Here is a 14887-nt window from a genome sequence, read left to right as displayed (position 1 = left end):
TGAACAATAGTTATAATTTTGTAGTATCTAGTTATATGCAAATGTATCAATATCAATGAAATGTATCAGTATCAATCTTTTGTATCAAATTAAAATATATGTATGAGTGTTAATCATTGATATCAATCTACTGAATAATGTATCAGTGATATTAATTTGTATCATTCTAAAGCTAAGGTATCATTCTTACTCTATTGCAGTAGATTTCATTTTAATTATTACATGTATTATTCCTCATGTATCATAGTATGAGAAGTATCAACAACTTTATTCAAATAGTATAAATATGTATATTGAGACTGATACATTTGATTAAAATTGAAACAGATACATTTGATCAAAAAATGATATTGATACATTTCATTAAAATTGATACTGATACATTTATCTAAACATGATACTGATACATTTGATTAAAATTGATATTGATACATTCTTAATGTATGCATATCTCAATAAACTTATTTTTCTCAGGCATATACGTTTATGTATCATGCTACTTTTGTGTATAATTTTTAGTTAAGTTAATATTTAGACATCTCTCTTTTCCCCACTGTTATGTATCTACAATCTTTTAAGTATTAATTTTGTGTTATTAATGCATGGTATGAAATGTGTTATCAAAAAATTTTCCACTCATTCATTAAAGTTTGGTACATCTTATAACCCAAGTTTTGTGACTGATTTTTTATTGTCAATAAGAGAAAAAGGTATTGAGTTATTTCGACAAACCTTCTTTGGTCCCTACCTCAACATCCCTCAGTGTAATTTTCAAGGTCAAATTACAAAATGACTCTTGCTTCTTCAGTTGAAGAACAAGAACCCCAATGAATTGCACATTAAACACATACAGAAAAACGTCTTGTAACTACATGCTCAAAACTGTCAAAATTTTAGTTTTATTATGTATCTATTTAGTTTCAGTCTTAATCTAATGTATCATGAATACTAGATGTAATGTATCATATTTTCATTAAAAATTCTGATATATAACCCTATTTTTTTCAAAAAAATATTGCAATAGATTTCAATTTCATTATTACATATATCATTTATCATGTAGCAGAGTTTGCTATGTATCCGCAATATTATTCAAATTGGGAACAATATGTACCTGTATGCATTACTCAATACTCTTAATACATGAACATTGATGTTTTTAGAAATATATCAATATGTAACATGTTATTACTATGTATCAGATATTTCAAGGAATATCATATATCAGTGTTTTGTTTTCTATATTCAGTTATGGAGACTATGTATCCGTTCACATTACCTAACTGTCTTTATACATTAATCCTAATATCCTATAACTTGTATGATTTGTTTATATGATACATAACTGTATCAACTTCGACTAATTCGATATGCATCAAATCTTGTTATGTATCTACAATCTTTTATATTGTTTTTGTGTTACAAATGCAAGGTATGAAATATGTTATCAAAAAAAATTTCACTCACTCATTAAAGTTTGGTACATCTTATAACAAAAGTTTTATAATCGTTTTTTATTGTCCATAAGAGAACAAAGTGTTGAGTTATTTCGCCAAACTATTTTTGATCCCTACATCAATATGCCTTGGTATGTTGTTGCTTCATTTGGAGCAGAACAACCCCAATTTTTAACATCTTGCAGATTACCCACTTCTATTTATACATAAATATTTGATCTTTCTATATGTATCAGTGTGCATCATGCTATTTATTCCTTAATATACATTTCAATATTACAAAAATTATTGTGTGTTTGTAGCTGTGTTTGTTGGGTTCCTTAGCGATAGAATTCCGATCCATCTACTGCAATCCAAGCTGATTACCTTCGATCGAGATATGCAACACTCTTATGAAAATATGGTTGTGAAAGCCAAGGGAGGCTATGTTAGTGAAAACGACGATCCACCAAATCCTAAGGATGATTTTGTATCCCCTGCTGATTAAGAGTTGGTTGTTGTAGAGTAATTGTGTATCAACTATTTAACTTTAAATTTTACCTTTAATTTTTAAGACACTTTTGCTAATATTTTTAGAGAATTATTCTTGTAAATATGTATCTATGTCTAATGTTCTTAAATTTGATTATTTTATGTTAATTACTCTATGTTGTTGAATTAAGGAATTTTTTTCATATTGTCTTTTTTAATAAATTAATTGATACATAAAAGCATGTATTTTATCTAATATGTTGCATATTTATACATTATTATATAATTGATACATAACAGTGTCATGTTAAAACACAAGTTGCATATTTCATACTGTCTTTTTTATCATCTGAAAAATATCCTAATACACAGCTACATTATATGTATCAGATACATTACAAATTAGCAATGTCCCATGTATCACTACGAAATAAGATACAACAATTCACAAAAAAATAATGATACAATAGATATTAATGTATCATGCTCATTTTCTTGATCAGAAATTTCACTTTCAAATTAATACAGTATGTATCAAATAAAAATTAATTGGCACTCTTTAATATATGTATCAGATATAATTTATTAGCCATGATACATTCGGTAAAAAGTATCTGGACATGATACACTGTAGATTTGCGCGCATTGCCTAGCGGCGTCAACAGTTGAGCCACTATGTTGCTGCCATCTTTTTTGAGTCCCTCAAAACACGTCTGCTGATTCGTCACCATAGCACTAAGCAATGACTGAATTTCAATTCACTAAATGTTTTTGAAATAATAATTTATCATTACTTATGTATCTCGACATCACAAATCAAAAATTATAATGCCCATCACAAAACAACTAATTACATACCTCTTATCATCAGATCTCGATAGTCTGCCCAACAACTAATCCATCACTTTTATATCGTTCATATCTCACTTTGTTTTTCCAGAATCCTGAATGTCTCAACAATATAAATATACTAATCATATATGTAAAACAGATTTTGAAGTTTTTTGATTTGTTACGATTTTGGAGAGAATTGAAGGAAGAAAATTTGAATTTGAATTGTTATTTGAAATTGATACGAGTTGGTAGAATTTGACAATAAACTGATTGACACTATTAGGGGAACTCACATTCAATTTTACTTTTCCTTTTCTTTTTAATCGTAACTGAAATTTGAACTAATGTATCAAACTAACGTATCCGCAAGTCTGGGATGTATCCGGATGCCCAAAAAATTAAGGAATTTTTGTAATTAAGAAAAAGGTAGGAATGAGATGTAATTTGATCATTAAACTATGAGATTTATGTAAGTTATACTATTTTTAATACATCAAATCAAGCACTGCATAAAAAAAATTTAGCATAACTAATACCGTCATTAATAATGCAAATATTACTAATACAATATATTTTACATTATTCTTATACACTTTACAAAACGATCCTTAAAAAGTTGTTTTTATCTAAAAGATTCAACTTTAAGTCTGTAAAAATGAAAAAAGTTTTAAAAGCAATCCTAGAAATAAATCTATAATGTATGAATTCAAATTTAATTGAGCACCAATACAAATAATGAACATCGGGTGAGATTTAAAAATAATAAAAACAAAGGTGTGTAATAAATAAATATATTATGAAATTCAAAGGGTCCCATTACGTTATATGTTGTATTAATGGTATTTTTGCAACAACTGCTTTGAGTGTCAATGAATGAGTAATTTGCAGATAGCAGCCGCTCACGAATATTGACACAAAAAGACAATGACATTAATTTAATACTTTCAAATTTTGTTTTTTTTTCTAAAAAAATTGGTCCAATATTTCTGTGGAACCAAGAAGACTTTGATTATTATTTTTAAAAAATCCTGATTGCTCCAGTAAATGATTTATACAATCTCTTTTTTTTTTTTTTTGAAAAATCTCAACCGTTATTGCTCATTTGAGAAGAAATATAAGGCTAATTATTAAAAAATAAAAATCCTTATTAATGTTTTAAAATTATTTTTCTAACCTTAAACGAATTAAAACTGGACCTGGAGGAGTAAAAGTTATAAAAATATTTTCATGTGTATCCTTTAATAAATTTGTCTTAAACAATAAATTTATTATCTTGTACTATATGTTTGATTTGCTTAGGAAATGTTTCGACAATTTTTTTTGGCATAACTCTAACTTGCTTGCGTAGAAGGTCAATAAGTTGAATTATTTTTCAATAATATTTATATTCTTTTATTCCTTATAATTATCAGTCACATTTTTTTTTGAATGAATGGAATATGTTGCTAATAATGATTTAAAATAGTAGATTTTTATACATACCTTAATTTTACTGTAAAAATTTCCTAAAATAATTTTATTAAATGTAGTGGTGGTAAGCAACTGTTTAATTCCATAGTGCTTTAAATATCTTATTACATGAAAAAATAAAAAATGGGCCTAATGAATCACACATCTAGTCCCTAATTGTCGACAAAATTTGATTTTAGACCTTGTAATATCTACTCTTGCATATTTAATTTATGATGGGATAAGGCATAAGTAACCCACTTTAAATGATGATTGAAATTTCAGCGATACGTCTAAACTTAATTAGGGTTTCATTATTTTCCTAAACTATTTTAAAATGAAATAAATACATCCTAAATGCTGACGTGATATAGATAGTGTGCCGCTCTCTCGAAGGCAAGTGAACAACAAAATAATTAGATACATGTTCTTTTTTAATTGGTTTATTTACAATTAGTTAGTACACATAATTATTGATATTAAAACGTATATATATTTAATTTTAATTATTTTTATTTCTTTCTTTGTAAAATACTTATTTCCCTCCTCACTTTAAAATTTTTATTTTTTTTCTATTTCATTAGTTTCTTATCTCTTCACTTTTAATTATTTTTGAAAAATTACATATATTTTTTAAAAAATAATAAAATATTTTTTTTAAAATGTGTCCTTTAATTTTTTCTTCTTTTTAACATTTTTATGTTTTATTTGATTTTCTTCACTTATTTTGATATTAGCCCGAAATTAACTTATTATAAATACAAGTCATTTGGAATGAAATAAAAAATATAGACTATGAAAATAAAAAGAATAAATAAAATCAATAGAAAAAAAAGAGAAAAAACAATGAATGAAGGTAAAAAAATATTGGAAAAAAGGTTTAAATACAAGGATTAAAGATTCTTAGTTTAAATACAAGATAAAGAAAATAAAAAGAATTTTAAAAAATCAATAAAATAAAATAAAATATTATTTACTCACGTGGTTGCGCGTGTTATACATGCAGGCAACTTTACTTGGTTGAAGGTGTCACATCAACATAACAAGTGCATGAAAATAAAGAAAAATTTAGTTTAGAGGGGTGATGAAACCCGAATTAAGTTAAGGTGTATTGTTGGGATTTCAGTCATAGTTTAGAAAGGGTACTTATGCCTTATCCCAATCTATGATTAATTAATTGTGTGCTTTTGGTCCAGCATTCTCTCAAATAAGCATTGCTTTTTAAAAGTTTGATCGAACATGTTATTAATCAGTTAGGAAATGGTGTACAAGGTTGAACGCCTTCAAATGTTGCTCCAACGCCTGAAGCCTTGTAGATTGATGTGAGGGATTTAGGCGTGTCACGCCAATCATCTTTTAGTTCTTAGATAATCGTTCCCATATAATACTTGTTGCGGGGGCTAACCCTATCTTCAGACATACTTCGTGGCTATGTGAGAGTTGAATTAGAAGCTTCGAATGAAAGGTTCTTTTCAAGACCATCTGCTCTTGAATCAACTTTTGTTGTCGGGTGAGCTTCTATCTTTTTCTTGTAGTCCACTAGATTTTACTATGGGAAGCTCGTTCCTTGGATGGAAGTAACTTATACAAAGGATAGTTTCTATAAAAATGACAAAAGCGCACTGAAAGAACCTATCGATTATTGCCAGCCATAACAATCAGAATGGGTTAGCCTTCATTTGCCCCATTAGTGAAGTCATAAGTTGTGGTGAATCTTTGTCGCTACTATAAAGTGTTTTCCATAGTTCAACAGAGAATTTTATTGTCGGGCGAGATTCTATCTTTTCCTTGTAGTCCAGGGAATTTTACTCTAGGGAAACTTATTTCTTAAATGGATCATAACTTATACAAAGTATAGTCTCTATAAGAAGAACCAAAGCGCACTGAAAGAAAGTATAAGTTCTTTCCGGTCATAACAACCAGAACAAATTAGCCTTGTTTGCTCCATTGGAGAAATCATAAGTTGTGGTGAATCTGTGTCGCGACTATAAAGTGCTTTTCCTAGTTCAATAGAGAAGAAAGAAAAGAGCAGGTCGATTTCCATTACTTTATTATTAAACTTAAACAAAATTAAGCTTTAACTTTTTAATGTTTAATATCTCTAATCCTCTATCATAAATATCTTATACTTAGAACTGTGATAATTACAAGCAAAGTCTACACTAAAAGTTCCACAAAAAGTGAGCAAATTAACATCTAACTTCTAGTGTGTGATCTCTGGACTTGGAACTCTTATTTGTTATTTAGTATTACACAACAAACCAGCAAGTGCTCCTGTGTGACATCTGATAATCAAATCTAGAAGAAAACAACAACAATAATAGCTATAAATGTCAAAGAAAATATTGAATCAATTCAGCTTCATGTTGCTGGACTGCTAAGATGCCCCATCCGTTCAGCAAGATTTTCTATATTAACCCCTTGATTCCACCAATACCTATGGTTTTCCCCTAACCTAATATCACATGTTAATCCGTTAACGTCTTTGCTCTCAACTTGTTGTGGCTCAGTACAACCAGGTGTCTCTGTTAAGAACTGTTGCCAAAATACATCATTACCCGAGTTTGATACTAATTCAGATGCTTTAGTGGTCTTACCCTCGACCTGATCTTTCATCGAATCAATAACCAAACAACTCTGATCAGATGGCTTAAGTTGACATTCTAAATTGACATAAATTGATGATATTACAGGACTCAAAGGTTCTCCTCCTAACTCGGACGAGGATTGGATATTACTTGAAGGGGATGGTGAATGATCAATAGGAGAGTTTCTTTTGCCAGAATCATCAGATGAAGTATCCATTTCGCGTAAAACAATCGGGGAGGGTAAAGGTTGTGTATGCTCAAAATCACACATTTGATCTTCTGTTGGGTTCATTCGAATACCATAAAGAAAACGCTCCCAAAAATTGATCGAAGAATCCAACTTTGTAACCATTTCCAAATCCAACTTTGGTGCAACTACAGAGTTAGTAGTTGCATTTTCCTCCTCAATTAAGTAATTCGACACTAACAACCGTCTCTTCTTGCTGTTATTGTTCGTGCATTGAATAAAATCAGAGGAAAATTCAGGTCTCTGTAGTAATTGAGCTAAAAGGGAAATCAATTTCCCCTGTCTATGAGCAACGTTCTGTAAACGCTGCTCCATAGACTTAATTCCAATTTCATATTCTGCATTAAATTTCTCTTGATTCTCCGCAGATGACTGAAGAAAACTATTTTCTCTCTTGAGCCTCTCAATTTCATCTTCATACTCTTGTCTTTCGGAATCAGTCAACGGAGCCACTGATTGCCCTGTTGCAGAATGGCTATGGATCGGCTTTCGTCTATAAATATTCTTCAACAAATGTCTCTGTCCTCTTAAAAATTCCTCGTTCGCAAACTCCCATTGTTCAGGATCAACCTTTCTAAACCCCTATAGAAAGAGAAAATAAGATTGTCAAACAAAAAGATAAAACAGAAAGAATTAAAGATCAAAAACACGTATTCGAATTATCAGTTGTTCATTTTTTTTTATCTGAACAATAGGAAAAGTGAACAAGGTGTATTTCGATAAACATTTGGTGATAATTTAATCGAAATAACTTACATAAGTATTAAGTTGTCTGATAAAACTGGAGAAATTGTTATGTTTAAAATACTTGGGAAGCAAGTCTCTGGCGAATTCAGGTGGATTCCAAACCACGAAGCTACGTCCGTTATGGCTCCATGAAACAACTGGATTCGTATACGCATCATCAACCAATTCATAAGTCTTCACCAAAAAAGGCGCCGGAGAAGAACTTGATCCGCCGTTACAATTATCCATAACTATGCTTACCATGTGCACAACAAAATCTTCAAAAGGAATAGTTAAAACCTCGTGTGAATTGCGAAGATTAAAAGGATTAGAGATTCAAGTTTCAATGAGAAAAGAGAAGAAAATTATAAGAAGAAAGTGAAAAGGAGATGTGTATATAAAAAAAAAAGGCAAAAAGGAGAAATACAGTGTTTCTTCATTATTTAGCTTGACTGAGAGAGGGTAGACGACTTGACTTTGAATGTGGACCTTAGTAAAGTTAAGTTGTGTAGTTGAAATTTCGGTCGGAGAGATATTTATGTCTTTTTTCATTATTATTATTATTGATTTTCAATTCGATGTTTGAATCTCGCATTGAAACTCTAAATAAATTTAAATCGAGCACTACAGAATTCATTTAGGATAACACTCCCAATAATTTTTTCCTCATATCCAAAATCATTAAAATATTCAACGGTCCTGTTTGTTCATTTTTCTTTTGACTAACTAATTTGGTTCGCTTTCAGCGTTCCAAGTTTGAAGATATACAGAGAAAAAGGGAGCACGAGAGTAGAATCGTGGAGTCAGAGGTATCATGATTTATGACTTTTTCTCTTTCTTTTAATTAAGAAGGGGCTGCCATTTTGACTGGGTGTTCTGTGTTTCCCTTTTAAAAATTATTATTATTGAATGAATGTACTACCCCACTTCTCATACAATATATATTCCTAAATAAAATACAGTTACTTAGTTACTCTGAATTTGTTTAATTTTATTCAGATTTTGCATTGAATCTCAAAGATATTAATACGCTGTTCAATTAAGATTCACATGAAATATGATTTTTTATCATTATCTTTATCTTAATCATCATTCATCATTCATCAATCTTCATCACATTACGCTAATCATCATTATACATCTCTATTATTTGTCACTTTTATCATAAGCATTAATTTAAGCAATTTTACCATATCGCTAACCGCGCGATCACGTACTATCTTCATAATCGGTCATTGTCACTAACCATCATTAAATCATCTTTTCTACCAATTATTACCTCTATAATTAGCTTTGATGACACGTTCTTCACCATCAATCATAACTGTTAGTATATAATTTTATTTCACTTATTTCATATAAATTTATTTGATTTACACTATCAGACTGTCATAATTTATAATTTCACTCATGATAATCATTTTAACTTATTTCAAAAACTTCTATACCATCAAATCCTCAACAAGTTTGTGGAGAGAAATTACCTAAAAAAGAAATAGAATTTTGTATTGTGTTAGCATGAAATGCATGAAAAGTACAAGAACATGAGCTTATATAGAAAGGACAAATATGTCATTTGCATTGCATAATAAACAAACGAAGCCTATTTTTGCAACAAAAGTAAAAATAAATAAAAAAATGGAAACATTATTTTAAGTTCAGTGATACAAGGGGCATTTCGTAGAATTATATTTCTTGATAGGAGCTCTTAATAAAAGCCTCAACTTTAGAAACTTCTCAGTAAAATATGATTTCTCTAAAGACTCCTAATAAAATATTTCATTTTATCAATAGAAGAAGACAGAGAATTAACATAAGATGATTTCTGTTTAGTGCAAATAATTTCATTAAGCATGCATGTTAGTATTTGGATTATGAAATTATAGTGTATGTGGAAAATAGGTTGCTGGGATACTCATCACAGTACACTAGGACTCTAATTATTCCCTTTACATGAAAATTCAAAGTTTTCTTCATTCTGTCTGTAACCTTAATTTTCTATTTTTGTGTCTTTCTATTGCAGTAGTTAAGCCGACAACATTATCTTTTAATCTTCCCATTTAGTCTACAGGTGGGAAATCCAACTTTCACCCAAAAGTTTAGATAGTCAAAAAACGAACTTTTACCAATAAGGAAAAGTTTAGGTACCAAAGCTAACTGAGCTATACAAAGATTTTTCTCTCAATTTATTTGTCATTTAATGAAGTCAAAGATGAAATTGATTATTTTTATCTCATTTTATTTTTAGTATTACATATCTTGGAAATAAGATTAATTAGCTTAGTCTTATTCTTAAATAAATAAAGTGCATTTATTAGAGAGAGTTAGGGATAAAATAGCTTTGAACTTTTTATCCTTATCTGACTTCGTTTATGATTTTTCTAAGCCGGGGGTCTTTCGAAAACAACCGTCCTACCTTGGTAGGAGTCAGGTCTGCGTACATTTTACCCTCTTCAGACCTCACGTGTGGGGTGGTTGTTGTTGTTGTGGTAGTTAGGGATTAAATAATTGATTATTTTTTTTAAAAAAAAAGGTGTAACAAGAAATGTGATAATTAATATGAGACCAGAAGTATTAATTAAAAGGAAAAACTATACAAAATAGACTCAATTATGAAACTATTATCCAATTTGATCAGGAGGTCACGGATTCAAGCCTTGAAAACAGCTTCTGGCAGAAATGCAAGGTAAGGCTGCGTACAATAGACCCTTGTGGTCGGACCCTTCCCTGAACCCTGCGTACAGCGGGAGATTTAGTGCACCGGACTGCCCTTTACCCAATTTGAACCCAACCCAAAATATTTATCTTTAATGGACTTATGGCTCAAACTATTTACCTTTTACCCCACTTTCTCATTTCTTATTTCGCGCATGACATCAGCATGTGCTATAAATTAATCCTGTGATATTCCATCGATATATTGATATCATAACAGTATCATATATGACTGAGATGCTCTATGATACTCTGTTGTTGGTATATTGATACCCTAACGGTATCATATAGGATTGAATTTTTTTTAAGAAATAAAAATGAAATAATTAAGAGAAAATTATTAAAGTCACAATCCTCTTTATTAAACTCTAAATTAGTAGAAAATATATTTTTTGTGATACTCCGTCGATATATTGATACCATATTGATATTATATATGACTGAGCTTAATCCTCTGTGATACTTCATAAATATATTGATACATTATCGATATCATATAGAGTGCGTGCAAATTTTAAAATAAATTTAGTCATTTTAAAATTAAAAAAAAGATATAAAAATAATAGGCATTTAAGAGTAATTTTTTGGGGGGATACAAGTGTTTTTTTCTCAAATTAAAATGCACATAAAATTCTCCATGTAGCAAAAAGCTAAACTATTTCATGTTGAACAACTTCATTATCGTAATTAATGACGTAACGTAATAAAAAAATTGGGTCAATGTTATTATTTGATCAACTTTTTGTCATCATGTGATTATATTTTTCTTGATCGTTACTCCTTCTAATTTAGTTAATTAATAACAGTATTATCTACTTTGTTTTCTTTTTCTTTTTCTTTTTCTTACAACTTGTTATTTTATTATTATGGCAGTAGAGTATGCCACGTGTGTTAAGTTGGTCTTCAAGCATATTTTTCACTTGTTACATGTCTTATTATAAGAACCTCAAATAAGTTTGACTGAACCAAAGAATATTACAAATAGTCCCGATTAATTTGTGTGATATCCAATTTGAATCAATATATAAGGATTGATTGAATTATCAGTTGAAAATGCAATTTTAAATACTAATTTATTGACCACTTAAAAATTCAACCTATTATAAAATGATATTGTAAAATTTACATTAGAGAATGTTAGCATTTTTTAATTAAAAAAAATATTTTTCTTAGAGAATGTTAGCATTTAGCACCTTGACATGTTATAATAAAATACTTATGAAAATAAATCAATATATAAGCTTAATTTATAGTCTAAATTTGATAATAACAATTTTTGGCATTATTTCATTTATATTTTTTAAAATTATTTAAAATCATAAATACTCTTACACAATTCATATTATCTTCTTGTTAGAATAATAAAGATATAAGAAAATTTAATTGTTAGATTAAAATAAAATGTAATTAAAAAAAGTCCTATGATTATGATAATGCAAAACGTAAAACTAAGAAGTTTTAATCACTTGAATATCAAATTGTAGATATGTTATTCAAATTTTTAAATTTTAATTTTTCTAATAATCATACATCAATTACATGATATTTAAAAATAATAATATAATTATGTGGTATTTTTGTACGGTTGTGGATATTTCTTTTTATCTTGTTTGTTTGAAATGAATTAATTTAAATTTTTTCGTCCCTTTATTGTTGGAGAAATGTCCATTTATTTAAATTATTTTTTATGTAATTTTTTTGTTTCAGATTTTTTTAAAAAAATCTTTCAAAGACTCAAAATCTTATTTTTCTTACATTTAAAAAATATTTCAAAGACTCCAAATCTTATTTTTCTTACATTGTTTCAATTTTTTAAATAGTTTATTGTGTGAGTTTTCTCTTTTTAATAAAGTGTCACAATCTTAAAATATAATTGGTGAATTGAGATTCAAAAGAACATGATAAGATCTTCAAAGTCCAATAGCAGTTGAAACATACATTTACAGACATGTATGATCGTAAAAACACGATAAATTTTTTTAATTTTTTTCGTAGATTAGAAAACTAATTAAATAATCTCTCTTAAGATTGTTTAAAAGAAATAAGAAAATATGTGAATGCTACAACAATTTTAGCCATCAATTTTTCTATAAAAACTTCTATTTTTATAAAATATAAATCTTTCGAAGGTTTGTCCTATAACTATCAATTTTTTGTAGATTATTTGGTAGTTTTTTTTAATATAAATTGAAAAACAATTAACAATAATTTAAAATTTAAATAGATGTAAACAAATAAATTTAAAAATGCTAGTTTATCTATTAGGCATATTTTGTGGAAATACAGCTTCAAAAATATAGGATCTTAAATTTTGAAAAACGTGTGTTACTTCTTTTTGAAACTGTTCGTAGGATTTAGAATTGTAAAATATTTTCTATTTACTTATTTTTTGATTATCTGAAATTTAAGTTTATTCTATAAATATTAAAATCTTGCATGTGTGTATTTGTGAGTTAGTGGGGATATGGGGGTCAAGGTATGTATGTAATTTTATTTAGTTATTTTGTTTCCTTTTTTGTTTCTCTCTTATTCTTTTATTTCTTTTATTTAAAATTAATATAAATATATACTTTATGTTTTAACTTATATATGTTCTTAATATTTTAATTTAATTTAATTAATCTAATTATATTTTATGTTTTAATTTAAATTCAATTTTACTACATTGACTACGAATTAAATACCATTGTTAGGTTTTATGAAATATGAAATTTTAAATATTCAATATTAATTTTTTGTACTTATTATTTTAATTTAATTAATTAATCTAATTATTTTTATGTTTTAATTTAAATTCAATTTTCCTACATTGACTACTAATTAAATACCATTGTTATGTTTTATGAAATATGAAATTTTGAATCTTCAGTCATTCACTAATGCTTTTGTTCTATTGAGAAAACATTAAAATTCCCATCTCCAGCCATTTGCATAGCTGTAAAAAAAATTCAAATCAAAAGATACAAAAATTTCTATTTACAAATCAATTAGCGAACTATTAAGTGAATAATAATAATTACAAAAGACCTTCAAAGTACAAACAGTAAAACCTCAATAAAGTAATATTCGATAAAGTAATAATCTCGCTAGATAAATATTTTTCTCCGGTCCAGACTTAGGCCAGTTATATTAAAGTAATATTCTCGCTAAATGCATTAGATAATAATTAAAAATAAAGTATTAAAACCCATAAAAAAATACAACAACAGCCTAGTGAAATCCACAACGTTAGATATGGAGAGGGTAAAGTGTACGCAGACCTTACTCCTACCAAGGTAGGACGGCTGTTTTCGGGAGACCCTCGGCTCATTAGAAGCATAAAAAGAAGTCAGATAAGGCTAAGATGTTCAAAGCAATATGAGAAGCAAATAACGAATAACGCAAATAAAGAAAACAGACAGATTATAACAGAAGTCAGAGCACAAGAAATTATAGTGCGCTAATGCGTCTACTAATACGGAAGAATAACGAGACTATGTACTAGCCTTCTACCCTAAATATAAAGTAATAATTACTAGAATACATCAAAAATTTATATATATATTTTAATCAGTCAATAATACTAGACCAATAACTATTTCTTTTTAAAATATGATTCTATAGTTGATTGTTTTTTCTTCCCACCAAAACTAAAATTAATCTCAGCCTTAACTTTTTGAAGAGCGAACACAATTTTTGGAATATTTTGTTCATGTTGTACCAAATAGTTTGACAATGTAGTCATTGCTTGAAATGCCTCCTTTGACGATACATGTGGGACAATGCTAATATCATCTTGTTTAGGATCATTCTCATCATCATTATTCATTACAGATTGCATACTGCAATTAATTCAAATATAGTTTCCTAGATTTAAACTTTTGAAATTTTTAATTCAAATGTTTTTTTTCTTATGACACATACTGCAAAATACTCTCTAAAATAATAAATATTTATTTATCAATAAATAAATATTTTATATATTTATCAATAAATTAATAATCTCAATAAATAAATATTTTTTTTCGATCTCAAACATATGCATTTATAGATGTTTTACTGTAGTTATGTTTCATTTGATTTAAAAGTAGAAAATAATGGTTAAAAGTCGTGAATTGTACATGTGTTTCATAGTTTATGTACATCATGAGTTGGTGGGTTAGGAATTTCGAAATCTGCGTCGAATTACTTGATCATATTATTTCAAGTCCTCAATGAAACAAATAAAAAGACAAATTTATGCATATCCTGCAAACAATACTAACATTTAATCATGTTATCAGTTTCATAAGGTATATAGATTAAAGTCTAGTGTTTAAAAACGTAAATGTGTAGATATAGAATAATGTTGCAATACTCATTACTCAAAATTAAATTTGCAGTATTGTTAGGAAAGGAATTTGGAAAAAGTGAGAACAAAG

General features: G+C 28.0%; 1 protein-coding gene across 1 annotated transcript; it reads right to left on the bottom strand.

Moving 5' to 3' along the window:
• Window positions 1–6234: 6234 nt before the first annotated feature.
• LOC129891991 (heat stress transcription factor A-4c-like) lies at window positions 6235–8147 on the bottom strand. The gene is made up of 2 exons (XM_055967505.1): window positions 7803–8147; window positions 6235–7628 (listed from the first exon to the last, which is right to left on the bottom strand). Exons 1-2 carry the CDS (start codon window positions 8034–8036, stop codon window positions 6573–6575), a joined length of 1290 nt encoding a protein of 429 aa, XP_055823480.1. The 5' UTR covers window positions 8037–8147; the 3' UTR covers window positions 6235–6572.
• Between the last annotated feature and the right edge of the window lie 6740 nt (window positions 8148–14887).

Source organism: Solanum dulcamara, chromosome 6, assembly GCF_947179165.1.
Source record: "Solanum dulcamara chromosome 6, daSolDulc1.2, whole genome shotgun sequence".
Taxonomy (NCBI): Eukaryota; Viridiplantae; Streptophyta; class Magnoliopsida; order Solanales; family Solanaceae; genus Solanum; species Solanum dulcamara.
This window is presented reverse-complemented; position numbering and strand designations above follow the sequence as displayed.